General features: G+C 45.5%; 1 protein-coding gene across 1 annotated transcript in view; it reads left to right on the top strand.

Annotated features, from left to right (window-relative positions):
• Positions 1-1283: 1283 nt before the first annotated feature.
• The window catches only part of SLC16A2 (solute carrier family 16 member 2), a 97588-nt gene continuing 73297 nt past the window's right edge, over positions 1284-25574 (top strand). The window contains exon 1 of the mRNA XM_053374993.1: positions 1284-1722. Coding sequence (XP_053230968.1) covers positions 1425-1722 — 298 coding nt within the window. The 5' untranslated portion in view covers positions 1284-1424. The remainder of the gene's footprint in view (positions 1723-25574) is intronic.

Raw genomic sequence — 25574 nt, 5'->3', positions numbered from 1 at the left:
TGGAAGGCCCGTTGTATTCAATGGGTTTTACTCCCAGGTAAGTAAGTGCTAGTGACCAGCGGGGGGTGAAGCCGAACAGCGCAATCCTCTCCATACCTGCTCAGAAGTAAGCCCTGCTGTGCTCAGTGGGGCTTACTCCCCGGTGTGTCATTGCTGAAGAGTGGCGGCGGCTTGGGGGGCGGGGAATCATGCATCCGCGCAGGCAGGACAGGAATTGCTTTTCTCACCTTCACTTTTGGGGACTTACACTCTCTCCATTCCTCCAAACGTGTCTGATCACGCGCTCAAGACCAGTTTTCTACTACTACGACACTGAGTAGTGGTGGCGAAACATTTTTTTACACGCGCAAGCATTTTTCACCGTACAATAAAGTGACCTATATTTTAGACGCCATTTCACCCATTTAGCAACCTAACCCACTGCTGCCATGGAGGGGGAGGGCGTGGATTATCCATGATTCTCCCAATCTCGGGGTTAATCTGTCGCCTCCCGTCGTCGGCCAAGCCTCGGTGAACACACCACGCCGCAACCTTGCGGGCAGGGGAAAACGGGACACCGAGACAAGTGAGGGGGGGGGGCGATTCCAGAGCCCCTGAATCGCCTGCCTTCCCCCAGCCGAGACGCGGCCGCTCTAATTTTTCCTCCTAAATCCATGACTTCAGTGGAGCTGCAAGTGCGCGCAGTTGTTGTTTCTCCTGGTGGGCGAGGGCTGCCATTACTCTCCCCCTCGGTTTCCTTGGGAGGAAAACAAAGGCCCCCAACACCCCCCACCCCTCGGCTGCAGGTGCTGCACTCCTATGCCCTTCGTATTCAGAGGCAAGGCCCACCAATACATTCTGGGGGATTGACAGCTGGGCTGAGCCCGGATTGCAACCGCCAGAGCGGTACCTTTGCAGAGCGGGTGGGGGACGACCCCATCGCTCGCATCCTCCGCGGCCTCCTTCCTTTTGCACAAACAGCCTACCACCCTCCGGTAGGACGGAGACGTGAGACCCCAGAGGCAGCTTCCGGTGGAGAATCGGGGCCGTGCAAGGCGGCGGCGGCGGCGGCAGCAGCGGCGGGGACAGCAGTTCCGGACGCGCTGCCTCCCCTCCCGCCCGCCGTGAGCGTCTCCAAGCAGAGCCGCGCGTGTTTTGATCCAGGCGGGAGGCAGCTAGGCAAGGCGGAGGGGCGTGGCGAGGCTTGTCTGGGCTGGACGCGGAGGGGGAGGGTCCCTCTCGCTGCGGCAGCAGGAGGAGGAGGCGGCGGCGGCGGCGGCGGGATGACCACGGGGGAAGCTAGAGGAGGAGACCGAGGAGGAGAGGCAGGCAGCGGAGCAGGAGGAGGCGTGAGGGACCGGCTTGCAAGCGAGCTACAGCGTTAGCAGCCAAAGCACCAGCTCCTCCTCCTCTTGCCGATCCGAGGAGCTCGACCGGCGGGCGCGATGGCACTGCGGAGTCAGGAGCAAGCGCTGTCAGAGAAGGGGGCCCTGGAAGACGAAGGGGAGGAGGGCGAAGGAGGGGAAGCCGCGTCTGGCGGCGCTGTGGTGGCCAGAGGGGGCCCTCCGGGGGCCGCGGCGCAGGGCTTCACGCCCCCCGAAGGAGGCTTCGGCTGGGTGGTGGTCCTGGCTGCCACCTGGTGCAACGGCTCCATCTTCGGTATCCACAACTCCTTCGGGATGCTCTACGTCTTGCTGCAGGACGACGGGGCCGCCGAAGACCCCTCGCTGAAGTTTAAGACAGGTGAGCGTCGGTAAGGGGCGGCTGCAAGGGTTAGGGGAGACCCCTGCGCGGCTGGAGGGAACGAACAACGCTGACACTCCGGCCTGCTGCATTTAGGGGAGCCTAGGTAGGCGGGCCAGAAGTAGATGGTAGTAAAAAGGTGTGGGGGTTTTGGATGGGGTGGGAGGTAGGATGCTTCCTTCAAAAGTTCCGCTGGGGAGCTTGATCGGCGGGCCACCCTCTCAACACCCCTGTTTAGGGTTGCGGTGTGGAGTCCATCGCCTCAGTGCCGGTCATAGCTGTCAACTTTCCCCTTTTTTAAAGGGAAATTCCCTTATTCCGAATAGGATTCCTCGCAAGAAAAGGGGAAAGTTGACAGCTATGGTGCCGGTTTCCTGCCACCGCTCCCCGCTGCTTGAAAACTTCCCACAGTTGCAAAAGCTACTCTGAATCCCCCAAGCAATGATAACAAAAACAACAGCGAAACGTGTACAGCGCCGAGCGTGCTGCCGGCGCCTGATAGTAAATAATAGCGGCAGTGTATACATTCACCCACGAGGAGGAGATGTGCGATTTTGGTCTCTCTGAGCATCAGAGCAGCTTGGAAGTCTTAGAGCCTCCCGGTTCCTTAGCAGCAGCCTATTAAGAACAGGAACACACACACGCACACACATTTTGATCCTATTTTGAACGTTAAAAAACCTCCCTCTCCCCTCCTCTTTAGTGTGCAGGCCAATTAACCCTGTTGCTTGCAAGTAGTGTATTTTTCGGAATCATAGTAATAATTCTCTAGTCTTGCTACCTAGCTGCAAATCATATTTGTATTCTGTATCTGGAGACGGTACTTTACACACCTCCCTAGCTAAGCTTGGAAGCCAAACTATAGGGAGAAAATGTGGCGACTGTGTAATGCTAGAATGACTCTAGGAGTCCTGGAAGCTCAGCCTGGCACTCACCCCATCTCAGTCTCATTGTACATCTTGTATTGAGAACATTTTAGGTACATTACGTAGACCAGCGTGTGCCAACAGGGTGGCAGGCAATAGCCCAGTGGCATAGCGTGGGTTGTCAGCACCCGGGGCAATTTGCTCCCTCTAACCCGTGGATTTGCGCCCCCTAACCCATGGATTTGCGCCCCCTAACCCTAACCCCCAGATGTTGCGCCCGGTGCAGCCGGCCCCCCACGCTACGCCACTGCAATAGCCTGCACAGCTGCAAGGTTCCAAAATGTGATGGGAGCTTAGCCATACTGGTCAGGACTGATGGGAATTGTAGTCCAACATTTCGTGGGTGAACCAGGTTGACGAAGGCTGGAATATACTGTTCCTTCCTGGAGAACCTATAATCTCTCTTGGTTGACATGTCAAATGAGAAGTGGGGTGGTGGAAGAATCTGCTGGTAATGGAAGTCCAGGTAAGATGAGGGCCTAGAGCTTGGGATAGTGGTGGAGTCAGTGAACCTGTGGCCCTCCCAGTGTTTTTGAGTATAATTCTCATCACTGCTTACTATTGGCCATGCTGTTGAGGGATAGAGTCCAGCAACATCTGGAATCCTATAGGTTTCCTACCCTGCCTTAAGAGGATCATTTTATACCAGTGATGAATTGTAGGTTCCAGTTACCGTGAATAAGGAAGACTAGAAATTATGCACAATGGCTTTGGATCATTGTTGTGTTTTAGTTTTGTTTTGGTTGTGGCGGTGCTGTCAACAGTTTTATTGTTTAGCTCCATCAAAACAGTTCTAAACTTACAATGCTGAAGTTGTTCACCATTTAACATATCTGGTTACATTTGTGCCCTCCAGATGTTGGGGCTTGAACTTCCGTTCGCTCCAGACAGCATTTCCTGAAGAGCACCAAGTTGCCAAAGGCTACAACAGATGTATCTGAGTGTAGGAAACTTTGAAACCGTCATGTTGAAACTACCCCATAAATCCGGATGGTGAAAGACTTTGGAATGGAAGCAAACTGAGTTTGTTTAGGGTGTTCCTATACTGGCTCTTGATTCTTGGACAGGAGTTCCGATTTCTTGTAATGTTTCACTTGTAGTTTTGGTGGGTTTTGTGTGTGTAATGGAATTAGCAGCAGGGTGGTTGATAGCTCCACCGCCCCCGCCGCTTAATAGGGAAACATTTAGTTTAACACTGATGTATGTAAACAAACAACTCTTGTGAACAAGGCTGGGTCAAGCAATATTGCCGCTCCAGGGGAAACTTAATTTTGCTGCCCTAGGCCTGCACTGTGTCGTTTTGAGGCTGGTAGAATTTACCATACTTCTGGAAAGGCTTTTAAAAATGCAGCCCTTTCCCCTGTGAATGGGGAAGGGACAGGGATGACAACTTGGAAAATTTATCCTTGGGACGCACCTATTCCCTTTCTCTTATCTTAGTTGTCTCAAATTTTCAGACATGTGAGTGTAGCCACCCATGTCCCCTCTAAAGCATTTTGAATGTGGCTCCTCCTGAATGCCAGCTCTCCATAGAAAGCTGTCTCTGCATATGAATTTTTAAATGTATACACACACAGCTCTTGCATCAAAATGGCTATTTTCAGAATTCTGTTTCTACTTGGAAGGGGAAAGTCTGCAAGGGCTGAGGGACTGTGCGGTGCCAGTTGCTCCCAGGATGAGTTCTCCCTAGTGAAATCCTGTTGGGTATCACGTGCAACTGAACCATTTCATGCAAGGTGCCTCATGCATATGTTATTAATTATGTAACTGGCAGCAATTGCTTATGCAAAAATGCAGCAGTTCCAGGGTTTTCCCATCCCTGACAGGGAATTCTCAGACATTTTTGGCTTGCTCCTTTCAGAGGTTTCGATCTTGTGAAATTCCCTCTTGCTTGATTTTCCACTAAAGTACCTTGTGGTGCAGACGAGTCTCAACTTACGCTGGGGTTATGTTTGAGGGATAGCGCGTAAAGCCAACATTGTGCATAATCAAAACACATCAGGTTCAATAGCAGATGAGATTCCCAAAGTCTTTTTCTCCTGAATGCGCCCCCCCTTTAATTTTTAAAAATTATTTTGCCAAGCATGTAAAGCTGAATGTGCACAAGTTAAATGTGTGTAATTTTCAAGTTAACTCTGCTATTTTTGTGCAGAAGGAATTGCTACTAATTCATTTGCTGACATACACACTTAATATTAGTTACCTTATAATGGCCTTGGAAAAGAGGGAGAAAGCCAATACTTCCAGTTTAAACAAGCTCCTTTACCTGGTCATATGGAGATGATTTTAACTCTCCACAGGTGACATAGCCCCCCCCCCAATTACTTGAATGCATTCTGTTCAGAAACTTCCTGCTAAGTTTATGGTTCTGTAGAAGGCCAGGCCCCTGCTACCCAATAGACACCAATGAGTCTCATGTGATCTTTCACTGGGTTTTGTGAACAGATACACTGGGGAATCCCAGTCCAGATGAATTTGAGTATCTTATAGGACTCACCATTTCATCAGTGTAAATTTCATTATTTTTAGCTTTTTCTTTTTTCTACAAAAGTGCAGTAGCAGGATATTACCATTTACCAGGGTATACAGGAAACAAAAACAAATAATAATAATAATAATAATAATAATAATAATGTTTTAAAAAAGTAAAGGACCCCTTTACTAAAGGTTAAGTCCAATCAAAGGTGACTATGGGGTTGTGGCGCTCATCGTGCTTTTCAGGCCGAGTGAGCTGGCGTTTGTCCACAGACAGCTTTCTGGGTCATGTGGCCAGCATGACTAAGCCACTTCTGGCGCAACTGAACACTGTGACAGAAATCAGAGCGCACGGAAATACTGTTTACCTTCTTGCCGCAATTGTACCTATATATCTACTTGCGCTGGTATGCTTTTTAACTGCTAGGTTGGCAGAACCTGGGACAGAGCAATGGGAGCTCACCCCATTGTGTATATTCAAACTGCCAACCTTCTGATCAGCAAGCCCAAGAGGTTCGGTGACACACCAATACAAATCAAGGCATCCATATTTTCCAAGCTGCTCTGGATGGTGAATGCTAAACATCTAAGTCCAAAGCATAGGAAATATAATCCCACCAAATGACCTAGGGGCGTTTGGATCCTGCACCCTCCTGAAATCATGCACTTTGTGTGCAATTTTTCGGTAATAGCCCAAATCCGGAAGTTCTTACACTGCAAAGACAAATACAGGTTTTTTTAAAAAGTTTTTCTGTTGCTGCACTGTTGAAATCATAGCTACAGCTAACATCTGTGTCAAAAGCTCTTTTTATTTTATGCATTTAAAGGAGCTGTCCACCTGTAAAAGATTGTAGGGCTGCTGGAAGTGGTAACGGTGTGGAGATGGTTCACATTTTGATTCTGGGCTGCTTCACATGTTGAAAGGCAGCAAATGCATGTTTCTCCTGGAAGTCTTGCTCCACCCAGCCGAAACCCACATCTTGTTTCCAGATTGTTCCATTTTTGTTTCTCTAATATGAAATGCTTTTAGATATTGATTACTTTTTGGAGAGTGGGGCATGAGAGAACTGGTTGCAATAGGAATATACTGGAATTTTTGCAAGAGTCAAAAGTTCCTTTGGAAGATAGTTTTCCCCACCCCCCAAGCAACAGTCTTCTGTCTTTTCAGACATCATTTTAGTCCAAACTTGCATTTGATTATCCACTTATAATTGTTTATTGTATGCTGGTCATGCTGTATTGTGACTTGATTAGCTTGGGCTGCAACCACGGATGTTGCAAGTTACTTAATGATTCAGGGACATAGGCCCTTAGGTACAAATTTGCATATGCTGACCTGCATGTATGGAGAAGAATTTAGAATACAAGCCAACTAATTTCCAGTCCGAAACACCCCTAATAATTTTTTCAGCTAATTTGTACCTTGAGCCAGAGCATCAGCTCCTGTTCAATTGATTTACTCTAGTTAATTTCCCAATAGATCCTGCTCCTTATCAATTCCCTTCTCCTCAGTTATAAGTATGTAAGTAAAAGTTAACAGTTCAGTTACTAAACATCATGTAAAATTCATAAATATTTAAATCAAGTTCCTGCTGTAAACATTTGTAATAGCAATAAGAAGTTCAAAGAATTACAGCTCTCTCAGGTCGGCACGCAAGGCCATTAATATGGTGATAATGCAGGGTACCAAGACTTAACCATAGCCCACAAAACCCTTCATGTCAACTCTGCCCTCTCATCATCACAGACTAAAACAGAGGTAGATGAAAGAGGCAGCCTTTTTCACTACCCTGACTAATATAACCCAGCCTTCACAGGGTACCAATGGTATATTTTGAGATAGTGGATGAGCTGCTCCTGGCTCCTGGGGAAACGTAGGTCTATGATTCATGTGTTTGCAAATGCATTTGACACATTTCTGCTTTACATTCTTTGATGTACAGTCCCATTGTAGTTGTACAACTAAAATGTAATGAGTAAAGTGGACCAGTGCACCAGGGTTCACCTACCCAAACTGCTTTTACTCCACGTTCAGCAGGGTAAAGGTTATAGGGAATAACGGGAAATTCAGGTCAGACACTGTTGTTCCAAATAAACTTGAACAGAAGTTAATGAGCTTTGCCATTAACTGTCTTTTGGTTCGTTGACTTTTTTTTACAAGAAGGCTGAACTCAATGCTGAAAGATGCAACGCAGGTTCTGGCAAAAAGATGTAGTCCTGTCGGCTTGCCTCTTAATTCTCCTCAAGTGAAAATGGAATTGTTTTTGTTTCAGCCCATCAGGCACCACCAGCAGAGTAACAGTATTGTGTTGTGCTCTCCCTGACAATAAACCTTCAAAGTCAGCTGTGGTTATTCCCATTTTGCACATTGGGTATGGGAGAGACTGAGACTAGGAACAATTAACTTGCTCAAAACTGTGCAGTGCATTTGTAGCAGAGCAAATGCAGGCATATTGGATGCCAGCCACTGCTGCATTTTAATAAAATGAAAATCTGAGTCCACAAACCATTGAGATACTTCTTCAGTATTCATTATCTGTGGTGCAGTATTCTTATGTGTGTGAGGCTGAATCCTAAGGATTGCTTTGGCTTGACCATGTGACTGAAAATACTGAATTTAACACAATGGGAGGCAGTGGAAGGGAGAGGGAAGGGAGATGGAGAGAAACAGGAAGAATATGTAATCATTTTAGTTATGCACACTTGGGCTTCATTGCTGCGCAGGATGGCTGTTCTGGCTGGGGCTGATGGGAGTTGTAGTCCAAAATAGCTGGAAGACACCACACTGGGGAAGGCTGCACTAAGGTTCTCAGGGCAAGACCTAAACTTTCTCCCAGCAGTGGTCCTGAGTGCACCTCTGTTCAACATGGTTAGCAGGCAGCAATACAAGTCATTCCTGCACTTACCTTGATCCCCAGTGCACACACTTACATACATACTATATAGCTGCCTGCCAACTGCTGCAAGTACCTGGCAGGCAGCAAAATAGAGTAGTAAATGGGAGGATCTGGGGACTGGATTATAAGTCAGAAGCAAGAAAAGTTCACAAAATAGGAGGAGTAAATAGCTCTTAAGGACCCCAGGGATTGAAACTCATTTACCAATCACCGCTCTGACCTCACCCATTGGCTTAAAACACTGGCAGGCGAGTTCAGTTCCCATAAAATGACCCCCCCCCTCTTGCTAGATATTCCATAGGCTCAAGGAGACGGACAGGCCTCTGCTTGAGAGCTTAGTAATGAAGTGGACAAGGTAAAGGGGAGGGGGCAGAGGCCGGCTGTCCTGTCCATGTTTACTTTGCTGGAACGTGGCAGAGCTAGGAATGCAAGTTGGACCCAGGGACTACTTGAATCAGCAGCTAGTATGCCTTCAGTGAAGAAATAGCTTCCTAGGGAGGTCATGTGGTTAGAAAGTTCCAAAATGACTACAGTTTTTTTGTAATTGTGTCATTGAATGAAAACATATTTCAAATGGCTTGTTTGCTTGCTTGTTAGTTTAAAGCAGACCTTTTTATTCTAGCTTTTGAGGGATTTTGTATGCATTCGTTCTTTTTTTGGTTTTGGGGGGGATAGAAACTATTTTTACCTATTTGAATTTTCACTTTAGAGGTTCACTTTGATAAGAATCCTGCAATTCCTGTCTTGCAAGGCCTCTCTTGCTTAGCCAGTCTCCCACCATTCCTTCCAGCCCCAAAGCTTCATAGACTTCCGTCACTCAGGAAGGTCCTCCCCCCTCAAACCTTCTGTTCTAGTGTGCAACTTATTCACATGCCTGAGCCACCTGGGTAGATTCTTCTTATTATTATTTTACACATTGGTTTCAAACAAAGTTGTATTTAGTTGTGTGCATTAGTTTTCTGCTTCTGCCAGCTTGTTACTTAGCTGACCTGGTCTGAAATGGGAGTCCTGTTTGGAGGATCCTGCCTTGAGGACTGTTCTCCCCTTTGTCCTAAGCCTTTGTTTGAGCTGTACGTCTTTCGACCGCAGGTGGAGGCTTGCACGTTCAAATGCCTCTCTGTACAAAAGAATCCTCTGCTCACCCTCCCCCCAAGTTTTGGGGACAGGACTACAGTGGTACCTCGGGTTAATTTGTTCTGGAGGTCTGTTCTTAACCTGAAACTGTTCTTAACCTGACGTACCACTTTAGCTAATGGGGCCTCCCGCTGCTGCCGTGCTGCTGCTGCGCGATTTCTGTTCTCATCCTGAAGCAAAGTTCTTAACTCGAGGTACTATTTCTGCATTAGCGGAGTCTGTAACCTGAAGTGTCTGTAACCCGAGGTACCACTGTACTCTAGATCCTTACATGTAGTTTACCTTTGCAGAGTGATTTTTAAAAAATATGACCCAGCAATCTATTGCATGGGCCTTCCCCGGCAGCCTAAAGTGGTATAGCAAAATGCATGTTGACTACCTTAGGGAAAACAAAGCCTAAAGTCTGGTCTGTTCCATCCTGTGGCCACAGCATTCTGCAAACTTAAAAAAAAATTGCTGGAAAATTTCCATTTTTGTATGCATTTTTGTACATTTTCTGAGCTGAGAACTGTGCAAAATTCAGAGAAGTATAAGAAACAAAGAGATAACAGTGCTCTGTTCTATGCATGGGAAGTACAGACTGGGCCAGTTTGCTTTAAAATGTGGACCTTGAGTATCCTTAACTAGTACTGGGAGGCTTGGTTCAAATCCTCACTCAGCCATGATGCTTGTTGAGTGTGTCTGTCTTTCAGGAAAGCATGCCTTGCAGTGTTCTAGATTCGTGCTGGTCTGACGCAGTAGAAATATATATATATAAAATCCAGTAGCACCTTAAGGACCAACTAAGTTTGTTCTTGGTATGAGCTTTCGTGTGCATGCACACTTCCACTTTGCAGGGTGGTTATGCTGATAAAAGGGATGGGAGAGAACTTTGCATGCCTCCTTAAGTGCTTTGGTTTGACATGAATGAAGCAAACCCTGTGTGGCAATATATTTCTCATTTTCCAACTGCCCATTCTTATTTGGTCAAAACAGAACCATATACCCACAAGAAGTAGGTACTGGGAGGCTTGGAGAGTCCCCACAGTTTGCAAAAGTACAACAAAATGAAATCCCAGTCAGAATTGAGCATGCCCAGTAGCTACATAATTCTTGCTGAGGATTGGAAGGGAGTAGAAACGGGATTGAGGGAATGGAATGGAATATCCTGGAATAAGGCATGACTGACTGAGCACTGTACACTGCAGCATTTTATTGCAGCTTCCACGTCTTAATAACATATGTTCTTGAAAGCTGCTTATCCCCCCGGTCTTTACAGGAAAGACATATCCTAACATTGTATTTTTATGGGACCACCTCATTGTGATATAGAAGAGTTGAAAAGGCATATCACTGGGCATGTTAGTGCCTATACTTCCAGTAAACGTTGTATTTTACTTTGAGAATATGCCACAGGCTAAGCATGGGTCAGAAATTTACTACAAGTTCCTTCTCTGGCACTGACTCACTTTATGGCCTTAATCAAGACACTCTGTGTGAGATACCCTTGAGTTTTCCTTGTTCTTTTGGTGTGTTGAGTGTTGCACCTTCAGGCTGAAGTCTGCCTATCTCAGTGGATTGAGTGGCTGGACACTTGGGCCACTCTCTTATGGTCTACGTGCAGCACAGTTTTATGGACACAGTGTATGCCTGTAAAAATAGGACTTATGCTAAAGAACATCAACAGATGCAAGGTGTGGACCCAACCCAAACAATAACAGCACACAGGGCTTTGATTATCCGTGTTTCAGCCACCTCTTTCAATGTCACGTTCTCCAGGTTTTGATCTTATACAAGACAAGGTCCCTTTAGATCAAATTTAGGACTAGGCTATCAAAACAACTCCGGCAGTTCGTTTGTTTACATATACTGAACAATATACTCCTTTTAAGTGAAGTAGTGAAGAAGACAAGCAAGTACTGCTGTGACTCCAAACACACCCTTTAGTTGGATTGCTGTCTCTTCCCATCTCTTCAGCTTAGAAAGCTGCCTTGTGTTTGAGTCAGATCATTGGTCCATCAAGCCCAGTATTATCTACACTGACTGGCAGTGCCTCTCCAGAGTTTCAGACAGCCCTACCTGAAGATGCCATGTGGGATTGAGCCTCACGCAGAGCAGATGCTCCGTCACTGAACTGCAGCCCTTCCCTGCAAAACCAGCTGTGCTGTTTTGGAGTACCGTTTTTGCTCCAGAGAAGTGTTCAGAAAATAAATAAATAACTAGCAGCAAAAACTATTGGTGACATCTAGCAAATTCTGATGAGAACACACACAAAACAACCACACATTGCCAGGGAGATGTTGGCCTGAATTCTTGGGTTCTGACTCATGTTGGAACTATAGCTCTACCTCCAAAAGTCCTTAACCTCCAAGGACTCTGTGCTGCTCATGCAAGGAGGTTTTTTTTACTGTTTCTTCAATGCATTCCCATCAAAATGCTGACCCGTATTATTTTCCCCTTTCACAATTTTTGTGGACAATCCATTAAGTTAAAACACACACACACACACACACACACACACACACACACACACACACACAACACACACACTGGAAATGGCAAACCTGGATTAAAGCGGATGAAACCCTGAGAAGAACAATGTTGCGTGCATGCTGCAGAAACAAACAAACAAACAAACAAACAAACAAGCCCTTGCATGCATGAGTAGCATAGAGTCCACAACAAACTCTCTTTGTGAAGTTATCCTAAGACTCCAGGCCAGCCCATCAGTGCTAGCAAAGTCCACCCCCACCAGCTGGGACTTGTATTTTTTTTTAAAAAAAATAATATTTATTACTTTTCCGACAATTTAAACACTACAAAACAAAATGAACAATACAAGTAAACTAACAAAACAAAATAAAAACAATTTAAAACACACCAAACAATTTCAATATCTTATCTTTCATTCACTTATTTCAGCGACCTCCTCACACCTCCCTTTTTGTATTCCACTTCTGTTAATTGTTTCAGCAATTCCTTTCCATCTTCCTCTGTTTTCTATCCTATAATTATCTTAACATATTCTAACCTTATTTTTTCCTTTAATACTCTAATAATCTATTTATACTTAGTTCCTTATAGCATTTCTACTAAAGCCATATAACTTCATTTCCACCTTTTTCTAACATTCATTAATTTTACAGTATTTCTGTAAATAGTCTTTAAACTTTTTCCAGTCTTCCTCCACCAACTCTTCTCCCCGGTCTCGGATTCTGCCAGTCATTTCCGCCAGTTCCATATAGTCCATCAGCTTCATCTGCCCAGCTGGGACTTGTAAAAGTGCCATAAGGTTCTCTTCTCTTTGCTCTACCTCTCCTGTAGTTTCATGCCACTTTTTCGTGTCTTGGTATCTAGATAACATTGTACTTTGGGGAAGGGGGGAGAGGTGTCCAGGTGGCATTCTCTAGCTTTCTGCTAAAGCTCCTCCCCTTTTTTCAAAAAAAAAGACAGCACCATGAAGATGGAGTGGGGTGCATGCTCACCACTTGTGAAATCGGATAAACTGAAGCAACTGCTCAACATTGCCACTTGTTAATCCTGATCCTGTACGGGATTATAACTTTTTCAAGGAGCTGCGGATGTCTTATTATACTCATGCTGCCTCTATTCTTCTCACATGCCAGGGCTGAAGTTCACAGTGGGTCTGGGAAATGATGTGCAGTTAACCTGTGCATTAATGCCCCCCCCCCCAGCTCAGGGGCCAGAAGAGGGATTTGCAAGGAGACCTGGTGGAACAGAAAGAGGATCTTCTCAGCAGTAGCAAGTCGGAGCTGGTAATGGGATAGTCCTTGGCTGCTATAAAGGCTTTCCTGTCAATAAGGTGCATCAATAAATGCACCTTAAGAGGCTGTCTTCTCTTTCTGCTCCTTGGCCAGCTTCGCCTTTCTCCCAGGTCTAAGCCAGGTCAGCAAGATGCTTTTCAGATTCTGCCTTCACTAGCTTTGTGAAAACATGTAGCTGAATTATTCCCATTTTGCAGACCTGCACCTGGGAGGGAACACCTTATTCAAGGCCGCAGAATGAGGAAAGGTAGGGCTGAACACTTAAGTGTTCAGAGTGCTTATCCAGGGATGTTTTTGGAGGCCAATCTGTTTTCCCAACAGTGGGCTGCAAAAGTGCTGTGCCATGCAGCAAATCTCATGCAATTCTGATGCAGCCAGTGATGGGGTGCCTAAGCAGATCTGGCAGTGCACTTTAGAACAAAGTTGTCATTAGGCAATTAAGCACCGTGGACTCTTTGTTAGAAGCATACTGTCTGCCTCTCATAGCAGTGTGGAAAACAACTTCCCTCTAGGATATGTTGGCAGAGATTTTTATTACAGCGTCAAGTATAGGGATGCCTCTTTGGAATCAAAGGTGCACATCCAACATTATATTTAAAGCTTGGAGAAAGTATCAGGCACAGAGCAAAAGTGCACAGGATATTGGAGTTGCTAAATGTGTAGGACACTTGCCAGTGCACTTCGTTAAGTTCAACCCTGTCTTGGCTGACATAGCATAGAAGATGACCTCAGAGGCCTTTTCTGGACTACATTATCCCTTTTTTTAAAAAAAAAAGAGAAAGAAAGAGAGAAAGAGAGAAAGAGAAAGAAAAGAAAGCTGAATAAAGAAAGGTGAATGCATGTATGGGCACCTACATTTAGATGAAAGAAATTGTACCTACAAACCTTCCTGTGCATTCCTTCTAATTTTCCTCCTGCCTAACATTAATTTGCTTGGAAAGAACCCTGGGAGAAGGGAGCACATCCCTTTGTGGAGTGGGTGCACCAGTTTTTCAAATAAGTATATGCTCCCTTTTTAAAACAACATTTCCCCCCTTTCTGTGTGCAATTTATTTGCACACACAGACACTAATAATAATAAAAGAAATTTCACACACACAAAAATGGGTTGCGTGTTTCATCCACCCTCTCCTTCTTCAGTTTCCCCCAGTTACCTGAGGGAGGGAGGCAGCAGCCATATACCACTTCAGGCCATTGGCCCAGCTAGCTCACTATTGTCTACATTAGCATTCATCTGCCTTGGGTCCCCAGATATTCTTGGACTACGACCCCCATCATCCTTTACAATTGGCAATGCTGGCAGGGAGTTCTGGTCTTTGTAATCCTAGCAACAACTAGAGGACCCAAAACTGGGGAAGGTTGCCTTTTGCAGGCAGCAGCTCTCCAGTTATTTCAGACAAGGAATCTTTCCCAGCCCTACTCTGTCACCAAGCTACAGACATCCCTGAGCACAGTATTCAGAGCACCAAGGCAGCAGCAACAGAACTACCTTCGCCACCAGACAATTGCGCTATAGAAGAGGCCCAGACTTCAGCTAGGCACCCTTCTCAGTAGAGTCCTTAACCTTGAATGACTTGTAAGCGTACCGCTAGCCTGAAAGCTGCTGGTGACAGATGGAAAATGGAAATTCTTGTAGAAACAGAGACATTATGAGACATTCTTCTGGGAGGGAATGGCTTTCCAGAGGCAGGCCGAAACCCAGCCTGGGGACTGTTCTGTGTGAGGTCCTGCTGGCTTAGAGAGGAAACCCTAATGACACAGTGTGCTTGGGACAGCAGCCATTTTGAAGCCCAGCTGAGTAAAGCCGGCTGTATACCACCACAGACTGACCACAGTTCCTCCTTCGGATGGCTTGCTGCGAAGTGCTGTGGAAATGGGTGTGCCCTAAGCTCCCCTTCATCAACTTGGTATCTCCCAGATGCTGTTGGACTACAACTTGCATTAGCTGCTAGTCTTTTCAGGTGGGTAAAGACTGTTCCAAGCAAAACGGAGATAACTTACTAATATCTTAAATGACTTGCACTGCATTCATGCACCACCACTTCGGCCTGAATCATAATTTTCCTCTAACCCAGCCTTTTTGTCAACCCATTGCAGGTATCACACTCAATTTTCTCTGGGAGGGTGGTGGAACAAAGTATGGCAATTGGTAGCAGTTGAGAATCTTGCAGAGCATAACACACGGCTATGAGTATGTCAACACTTCCACTTGTCCTGCGACTCCCACCCTGCAGTCTGGATAAAGCGCTGCTTGCCACTGAATCAGAAAAAAAATCAGTCCTCAGAAACCGATTGATGTTTGTTCTGATTGAGCAGTAAACAGTGGGATTTTTCATGGAAACTGGCAGGACAAGTGGAAAACCTCTTGGACCTATGCTTTCTAGGCACGGGGCAAGCAGAAGTGCGGATGATCCCTTTAGGGGAATCAAATCTTAAGTCATTTGTTTCATTTACTTGGTTTCTGTTTACTGAATTTGTCATGTGTCATCCCCTCTCCTGTCCTGATTCTCGCCTTCCCCAGTGGTCTGGTGTTATTCCCCAAAGACATCTGGCCCTTGGCTTGAGTTTGTCATTTATATGACATCTAAGTCTTTACCTGATCACTGGAGGGATATTATTTCTTTTGCTGTATAATTTTTTTATTAGCGTTTTCAAACATTTTCACAATAATCTTAATATCAAATAATTGCATTGTTTCATAGTTGACTTCCCACCCCATCTCCACAGTGCTTTTACTCAAATCTTTTTGACTCCATTATATCATTATTTATTACAAGTTTCTCTGTTACAGTTATTTTATCATTTTTATTCCACTGCCTTTATCTTGAATCCTGCTCACTATTTCATTTGACTATTGCATTTTTTTAAAATAGTCCGTGAAAAGCCTCCATTCTTCTATCAGGGATATTGTTTTTTTACCTTTTGACTGTGTGGTACCTTTTTGCTCCTTTCCCTCCCCTGATTCTCTTTCTTTTTTCACCGTGACTGCCAAAATATACCAGGGTTGGGTTTGTTGATGATTTGTGGTTTATGTCCTGTGTTGCGTTAAAAATTCTCAATAAAAACTAAATTACCGACAACAACAACTGGAGATATCAGGGTTTGAACCTGGGGTGTCTTGTTTCTGCTGGATCACTATGTTGTCATTCCTTCTGAAGCAGGTCTAGAAGGGCTTGATTTGTATGTGAAGGGGGGGGTGCAGAAATAGGGTTCAGGGTACTTCTACCTCTTCAGTGCTGGGCTGGTAGAAAACAGCAAAAAATGAAACAAAAATAAAAACTAATCCTATAAATTGCAAGCTTTCTAGTGATGCAAACATACTTGAGGACTCATTTTATGCACACTTAAGAACTGTGACCCTGGGAAGACCTGAAAGTTATGTAATCAAGGCAGCGGGGTGGGTGGGTGAAATTTGAGAAAAGCAATGCAGGAGTTGGGAGTGCTGTGCCAACTCTTCCTTTCTTTGTTCCTCTAGCTGTCTCCATTAATGTGCATTTGCCATAAATCACCCAGAGGGTGTGTTCATTGCCCGGAGAATCTTCTGCTTAAGACAGGCTTTCTAACCACGTTCTGAACTTTAAATGCCAAGGGGTGTTTGAATTCTTCAAACACCATCTACTTGGCGGAGTTTCCTGCCTTTGCTCTCCTCACCCCCCCACTTCCCAAACCCCCCCAGCCCTGCCTTCCTTTGAAACTGAAAAGAAAATAAGAGAAGTGAGAGAGAAAATGAGAGAAAATCGTATTGTAGCTCTGGGCGAAAAAGGAAGGGAGCAAACGGGGATAAACGAGCAGTTAGCAGCTATTAAACAGCTGTGTTAAAGTGGCATGGAAAAAAGAGCATTTTTATTGCAGGCTGGTCCACTAGGATGAATGGCTGTAGGAAGAGTGAATGGTCAAGGAAAAGCTGTAGCTCAGTAGGTAGAGCATCAGCCTTGCGTGTAGAAGACGCCAGGTTCAATTCCCAGTGGCATCTCCACGTAGGGCAGGGAGCAGCTCCCTGTCTAAAATCCTGGAGAGCTGCTGCCAGTCAGTGTAGACAGTACTGAGATAGATGAACCAATGGTCTGACTCAGTAGGAGACAACTTATTATGTTTCTAATGGGGCACAGCTCAGCCAATCTCGGTCTGCCCCATAGCAAGCCTCCACCTGTCCTGTCTTCTTTCTTATATCCTGTCCAGGAGGTGGCATAGGCTGCCACCTTCCTCTTTAGCCTCAACATTTCCCTCAGCAAGGAGGAAGAAGATGGGAACAAAGCAAGAACCTGTTGGATCTGGCTTTGACTGTTCCGGGACTCCTGTCCCACTAGTTCTAATGGGCCCCAGACACCACTGGTCAGTAACCTCCCAGCTAATACCCCTTTCTGCAAGGCTAGACAGTTGGTCATTAGGGTCAGATCACACACTGATCCACATTCCTTGTCTTGGAGGAGGGCTTCAGCTCTGATCCACATGGAATAGGGTTCCAGATTCAATCCTGTCTGGCATCTCCAGGTAGGACTGGGCAAGGTCCCCCACCTCCCGGTCAATCTGCTGCCAATCAGAGTAGGCAGTTCTGAGCTAGATGGAGCAATGGGCTGACTCAAGATTAGGCCTGTCATCGTGGTGTTGAGTTCTAGCTTAGCTGCAAATCCATTTACTCCCCGAGCCTTCAAATCCTGCCCACTTAAAAATCAATGTGGGATTTGGCACAGGTTTCTTTGATTGCAGGACTACACACCTGAGCTGCAAAAACTATGCCTGGGTGCAAGCATTGATGGGGAACTTAAGAACCAGTGAGATCTTCTCAGAGCCAGAGACCTGCTTCTTGACCTCCCAAGCAACCCAGTTCTTTTCTCCATAGGAGTGACTGGCATCCATTGCCCTATATGGGAGACAAGGAGGTACTGAAGCAGGGCGGTCCAACTTTTCATACCAAGTGGGCTGCAAGAGTATTTCAGTATGGAACCCATGGGCCACACACTGCTTTGTTGCATGGGGATGGAGGTAGGGAAGGGAAGTGGGCCCAAAATTTGAGACCTCTCCCACAGTCCTTGCACTGTGAGGCACTGGCAGGGCCCTTAAAGCCTTCCTACCTCCTTCCTAAAGCTGGGGTAGTGCTAACTAGACTTTGGGAAGGATGTGGGAGGACTCTAGCATCCTGTCAGAGCCTTAGGCCTTCTTCCCAAAGTTCAGAACCTCGTTTACCCTTGGCCTTCGGAAGGCGGCATGAGGGCTGTGGTGGTGGTGGCATCAAATGTTGCCAAGGTCCTTCAAAAAAGGCCTTGAGGGCCACATCCTTGGGCCACGTGTTGGACCACCCTGTGCTGAAGATTTTCTTAAGGTGGAGACCAAACCTACTTCTTGCCCTAATTGATCATGGACGTTAAGAAAATAACCTTAGATTTGGATAGCCACTTCCTGGGTTCTGTTGCTTGGTCACGCTACAGTGGCAGACCGTAAACAGCTTTAATAAAGTGAATCTTTATATTCATTAAAGATAAGTACAAGAGCCACTTTAAAACTCAACTTTAAAAGCAGTTTAAACTCCTTCAGAATTGTTCTTACTTTCTGTGTTTATACAGCAAAACTCCCTAGTGAGCAAAAGCCTGGCAAAAGATTATCTTGATCTGCCTTATTAGTTTTGGCATGAGGTGTTTTTTTTAAAGGGGGGGTTGTCCAGTACTTTAAAGTTCCTATAAAATGTTTTAACCATTTCCCTCAAATACTGAAAATTGCAAAGAAAATATCTATATATTAGGGGTGGTCTAAAGGAAGATCAGGATATATAAGTAGGTTTCTGGGTCATTTGTGGTGGATTGGCAAAGATTTCCATCCCCTGATTGTTAAGCAAGAGCTTAAAAAAAGCAAAAAAAGTGTGTTTCTGAAGTTAATGGACCTTGAGGAGAAACCAGAAGTGTTGCAAGATTCAGGACAGAGAAAAGAAAGTCCTTCATGCAGTGAATAGTTAAACTATGTGATGGCCACCAACTTGGATGGCTTTATAAGAAGATAAGATAAATATATGAAGGACAGGGCTATTGATAGCTGCTAGCCTCAATGATTGTGCTCTGCCGCCACAGTTGGAGGCAGCAGTGCCTCTGAAGACCAGTTGCTGGAAACTACTGGAGAGACGAGTTCTCTTGTGCTCAAATCTTGCTTGTGGGCTTTCCATTGGGGCATTTTGTTGGCCACTGTGAGAACAGGATGCTGGACTAAATGGGCCGTTGGTGTGATCCAGCAGGCTCCTTTATATTCTTTTGTACAAAGGGATCGTGAGTTCAGTTCCAGTGTTGAGAACAGAGTCCTGGGTCCCACCACAAAGCTATTATTTCACATCAGCCTGCCTTTCTGAGCCACCGTTTTGCAGCTGGCTCTGGACCAAGGTAGATCCCCCAAATCTGAAGTCTGTTCACCTCCACTATACATCTTCCATCGGCTTTGTGTGCCATGTTTTAAGCATGCATTTCCATGTCACTTTCCAAACTGCAAAGAGCCAATTTTAGCTTAGTTTTCTTAGTTTATTTGTTGCACTGTAAATCTGAAGTTCTGAGATGTGCTTGAATCTCTCCTGCAAAATACTGAAAGTTCGGAGGCCCCCTGAGTCTAAAAGGCTGACCTCATAGCTATACCACCAGCCATTTTTTAAATAGTTCTTTTGAGTTTTTGTTTCCCTCTCCCTCCTTTGCATAACTTGTCTGCTGAAGGATGCTGAAGCATTCCCCAGGTTTGTGGATTTTGGAGTTAATTTTTATTTACCTGGCTGCCATTGCTTTTTATGTGCCTTGAAATATAATACTTAAATAGCAAGAAAACCTGTTGGTAGAAAGCTTCAGTATTACTGAGGCATGTTCTCAGCAGGATTTAAAGACTAATGCAGGCCAGTGAGGGCACATGGATTTGTATTAAGTACAGTGGGGGACATGTTTGTGTGTGTGTGTGTGTGTGTGTGTGTTTGTAAGATTTGTAGGTGCTTGGATGAGAATGTGAATGTTTTATATGAATTTTTAATAATGTAATATATTCATGTTTTTAAATGAAAGTTGGAGAACTTTGTAATAAGCAACAAAAAACCCCCACAAAACATTAAAAACAGCACAGTGCAGCACACAAGGAACAGCATGCTCCCAAATGGAGGCCACAACTTTGGGATTGTTATGATTATTTACTGAATTTACATACCGCCCTATACCCGGAGGCCTCTGGGCGGTTCACAGAATTTATAGAGTATGCAAAGGTTATCAGGTGCAGGGAGAGAGAGAGAGAGAGAGAGAGAGAGAGAAAGAAGGGTAGATAAGAGGGATCATGGGTATAGAGATGCTTGAAGGTGTTGCAAAGTGATGAAGACTTTAGCTTTGAATCAAGATGCTCCTAGTTTGAATCTTTCATTTGCCATTCAGCCTTAGGCAAATGACTCTCACCGCCTCTATAGTGTTGTTGTTATTATAAGGAAGGAGGTAATATATGTGAAGTACGGTACTTAGAAAGTTTGAAACAGAAATACAAATTTTTCAGTGTTACTATCAATGTTTACATGAAATAAAAGTGAAATTGCTTAGAAGTTGGGAACGTTTGTATGAAGTCATTCTCTTCTATCACCTCCCAACCATGCAATTTCCCCCCCTCTTTATGTTGTAAATTGTTCCTTATCAATTGGCTCTTATTACACAAGCAATTAGCTTAATAGCACTTTCAGAATTCTCATTTGAGACCTGCAGCTCCTTGAACATCTTAATTTAATCAGCAAGCAGCCAAGCCTTGTTAAGATGACACATGGCCAGGAATTGTAGCAAAAGGACAAGAATGGGCTATCTGACAGAACAGGCCTTGTGGTCCAGAATAAATAATTAGAAAATAATGATCCCTGAACATGGAGAGGCCCTGGATGAAGAGGGCTACTGGTTTGGACTTAAGGGAGGAAACCCTGCCCTAGGCTGTGCCTCATAGAGGCATAAATAAAGTAAGGCCCATTAGTTGTGTAAGAACATAAAAACAATCCTGATGGGCCAGGTCCATCTAGTTCAGCTTCGTGTTCTCACAATGGCCAATAACTAGGGGGAAGTGTGCCTTAGCTATCAGAAGCTAGTTCTCTTCAGGGGCTCAGAGCTGACATGATGAGGGAGCAAATAGGTCTGTGCTCTCTGGATCCACCCCATCCGGCCTCACAAGAAGTGGGCAGGTCCAAAGCGGGGCTCCTGCTTTGTGCAGAAAAGCTTCTCATGTGATGAATACAGTAGTACCTTGGGTTAAGAACTTAATTCCTTCCGGAGGTCCATTCTTAACCTGAAACTGTTCTTAACCTGAAGCACCACTTTAGCTAATGGGGCCTACTGCTGCGCCGCCACTGCACGATTTTTGTTCTCATCCTGAAGCAAAGTTCTTAACCCGAGGTAATATTTCTGGGCTAGTGGAGTCTGTAACCTGAAGCGTATTTAACCTGAAGTGTATCTAACCTGAGGTACCACTGTAATCCCATGTGCTCAGGGATCTGAATGACTGAAAGGTGGAGAGCCCTCACACACACAGGCTGTGAATGCCTGAAGAGGGCTACTGTTGCCTTCACCAAACACAAATTGCTGCTTGTGTGGATCTCCTGATTTGCATCGTTTTCCGCCACACAGCTGGTGGGGGGGGAGAGGAGGGAACCTGTGGCCTCCCAGAGGTTGCCTGCTGTGATGTTTGGGGTTGTCTGGAGTTGGATCCCAGCCACATCTGGAGGGCCATAGCACCCCCCAACCCACCCCATGGTATAGCGATGCTAGCTTTCGAAGTAATCAGACAAACTGGGGTGTGTTGCATGAGTCACACCATTATTTGCAGGGGGGGTGTCTGCACACACCCAGTCTCCACTGGTCTCTGGGCAGAAGAAGCAGATATCTTGTGGATTGGGCCTCAGATTAAGCACAGAAGGCCTCCATTCATCTTTCTGTGCTGCTTGGGGTGTGTTGCAAGCAGGCTATTTGAGGGCTGGAGTCTCGATAGGCCTGTAGTGAGAGGCCTCATCTAAGCTTTCTGTTGCAACTTGCAGTCTGCAGAGCATTGAAAATGGGGCTTTATGGCCCAACTGTCAGTTAGAACCCGAGCAATATTCGGGAGCTAAGAAGGAGCTAATCCTAACAGGAAATACCTGTCGGTAGCCTGTATATCTTGCAGAAATTTGGGCACCGGGTGCAGACGCCACCGCCACTTCCCTCCCCGTCCCCGGCCCCCCAGCTGCCTCTAAAATTAGCGACCTGGGAAGCTTTCCCACCCTCCCCTTCACTTGTACAGCGAGCCTGTTATTCGGTATTGCTTGGCAGAGAGCCAGAGGTCAATGACTAGAATAACAGGGGATTTGTTTGTATCTGGCCTCCTGGTGTCAAAGTTGCAGAACGTATAATGTTATGCTATAAATAATATCGAAACCCATGGCTAGCAAACAGTTCAATCTTGTTGTTCTGAAGAGCCTCCCAGACTTGAGAAGTCTGCTTTTCTCTCTTGTCTCCCTGCCACCCCCATTCCCTTTTTGGAGCAGCGGCCTTAAGAGCAAGGCAGACTCCCCCGAGGCCATTTCTTCCCCCTGCACCATTATTCATTCATTTATTTGTTGTATTTATATCCCACCTGTTCCTCCAAAGGAACTCAAGATGATGTACGTGGTTCTACTGCTCCTATTTTGAACACCACAACAGCCCTGCGAGGTAGGTTAGGCTGGGAAAGGCAGTGGCTGGCCCAAGGCCACACTTGGTGAGCTTCATGGCTGAGTGGGGATTTGAACCCTGGTCTCATAGAATTAGAATTGTAGAGTTGGAAGGGACCCTGAGGGTCATCTAGTCCAATCCCCTGAAGTGTAGGCCCTGATTTGACACTCTAACCCCTACACCATGCTAGCTCCTACACATAGCAGTAACTGCTTGCTTTTTCCTTAAATACTTTTTGCATGAAAAGGAAAATGAACTTATGATATCTGGGTTTGAGGGCTGAAGATAAAATTGGTTTAACAGGAAGCAGATTTGTTGGGTGTTATCTTGGAGTGGGCTACTAACATGAGTTTGACCAAACTGCGGGAGGCAGTGGAAGACAGGAGTGCCTGGCGTGCTCTGACCCATGGGGTCACGAAGAGTCGGACACAACTATACAACTAAACAACAACAACATCTTGGAGTGAATGTGTTGAATAGATTTGGTTTAGTTTTTTTTTTGCATTTGGCTAACAGATGAAGAATGAGAAGTTCTCTTTTCCCCTTCTTTTTATTTTCTCTTAATCTTTTTTCTGTGTTTTTATTTATATTGTAGATTCGTGTTTACGTCTTGATAAAGATACCTGATAGTAATATTTGTATTCTTGTCCAAATTTCATATCTCTCTCTCTCTCTCTCTCTCTCTCTCTCTCTCACGCACACACACACACACACACACACAAACTTGCATTTTACCCTGGTCTTTGCTCCCTATCCACAAAAAGCCCACACTAGGATATGGCTTCTGGGTTTAGGCCCACCCACTACCAGAATGTTCTGTTCAACCATTGGTTGATATCACCCTCTTGGCTGCATCCTCGCTTGCTCATTTATCTACACATGATGGAGCTAGGTCTGCAGCAAGGACTTTAAACCCCTTTCATCCCAAGGGTTGCATTCCCTTCTGACCTATCATCTGGATGCCACATTCCTGTGGTGGCCAAGACCAGAGGCAAAAACTCGCAGGAGCACTGAATGTAAATACTACCGTTGTACAGTACCCTCACACACCCCATCTCTGTCCTTCATCCAGGCAAGCAAGAGGCATTGTTGAATGACAATTTTAAAGCCAGGCAGAGACATACATGGAGGTTGAGAAGCAGGGGCAGTGAGGGGTGTGGTCGGGGAGAGTCTCAGGGGCCAGATAGGGAGGCCTGAGGTTCCCTGCCCCAGGTCTAAAGTGAAAAGTCTACATGCATATAGCATGCTTTTTACTTTTGACCTTCCCATGCAATGGGTAGGTGAGGATGGCCCAGCTGGGGTGACCTTGATCTTCCCCTCACATGATTGTTTGGATCCAACCCAATGTATTCATTCATTATTTCTGGCCACCAAAAGCCAGGTTTCATTTAAAACAAAAAGAGAAAAACAAAAGACTTTCTGTGCTTCCCAAGGATTCTTCTCTGTGTGCTTTTTGGGGAGCCCTGACTTGTTACCTGGATACGTGCATGCTTGTACTATGTTCAACATCTGGCTGCTGTAGGCGTTTGAGAAATCTTAAATCTGATGGTTGTGTGTGGATTTTTGTAACAGATTTTAGTCTACTGTGCTGCTGCTAAGGAGCTGCGTGCCCATATTCCTGGCATTAGTCAGAGCTGTGAGCAATGGGAGTAATAATGCCTTGCTTGTGCAATTTCCAGAGAGTAGCTGTGTTAGTCTGCTACGGCAAAATCAACTAAGAGTCTTGTGGCACCTTAAAGAGTAACACATTTTATAGTGGCGTGACCTCTCATAGTCTAGAGTCTGCTTCATCATGCATCAGATGCTGTCATTTGATTGCCATAAAACTCTTCCACTAATTTAGTTTGTGCAGTGTAACCACATGTGATGTAATCAGATGGAAACACCAAAACTTCTGACAGATTTAACAAGACCCATAAACAGGACATAAGCATAATAATTGATAGAAACAACCATACAATATATTAAAAGGACCAAAGGTAAGGTTCGTAGCTCTATGGGTACACCATCTGCTTTACCTGCAGAAGATCCCAGGCTCAACCCCTGGTAGCTCCAGGTAGGGCCAGGAATGTCTCTTGCCTGAAATCCAGGAAAGTCACTGCTAGCTTCCTGTAGGGGTATGTGATGGACAGCAGAGCCAGATCAGAGTCTGGTGATGTAACACCTCAGAATTCCACCAGAGTTCTGGAGCCTCTCACAGATTGGCTACCAAGACAGACAGATGGGGTGTGGAGTGGCGGGGTGGGAGCCAGCACTTTGGGAGGGAGAATAAAAAGAGCAGTTTTTGAAAAGTTTTCAGATATAGGGTTTAGTTTGAGAGATAGGGTTTGATCTGAGATGGGAGATAGGGATTAGGATAGGGTTTGTCTGAGACCGTTGGTTCAGATCTGAGCTTGACATCCGCCCTAAGGAGAATTATCTATAGCAAGAGCAGGGGTAGGCAACCTAAGGCCCAGGTGCCAGATGTGGCCCAATTGCCTTCTCAATCCAGCTCCCAGACAGTCTGGGAATCAGCGTGTTTTTACATGAGTAGAATGTGTCCTTTTATTTAAAATGCATCTCTGGGTTATTTGTGGGGCCTGCCTGGTGTTTTTCCAGGAGTAGAATGTGTGCTTTTATTTAAAATGCATCTCTGGGTTATTTGTGGGACGTAGGAATACGTTCATTCCCCCCACCCAAATATAGTCCGGCTCACCACATGGTCTGAGGGACGGTGGACCGGCCCACGGTCGAAAAAGGTTGCTGACCCCTGGGCTAGAGGAAGGAGCCTTGTAGCTTAGAGAGTCAGGGCCGCTTAGATAGTAAGACCATGCTGATTGTCTTGGGAGAGTATGCAATCAGGAGTTAAGTGGAGGGCTGAGTCTGAAGCTGTTTGTAATATAGACTATCTGGGTCTCATTCCAATCAGGGGAGAAGACTTCTTCTGATCTAGGTAAAGAAGACTGCCAAACCAGTAACAAGGGGTGTTGTAATCTTCAGGGTCTGTTATACTATTTGGAA

This window comes from Podarcis raffonei, chromosome Z (genome assembly GCF_027172205.1).
Source record: "Podarcis raffonei isolate rPodRaf1 chromosome Z, rPodRaf1.pri, whole genome shotgun sequence".
In the NCBI taxonomy this organism is placed as follows: domain Eukaryota; kingdom Metazoa; phylum Chordata; class Lepidosauria; order Squamata; family Lacertidae; genus Podarcis; species Podarcis raffonei.
This window is presented reverse-complemented; position numbering and strand designations above follow the sequence as displayed.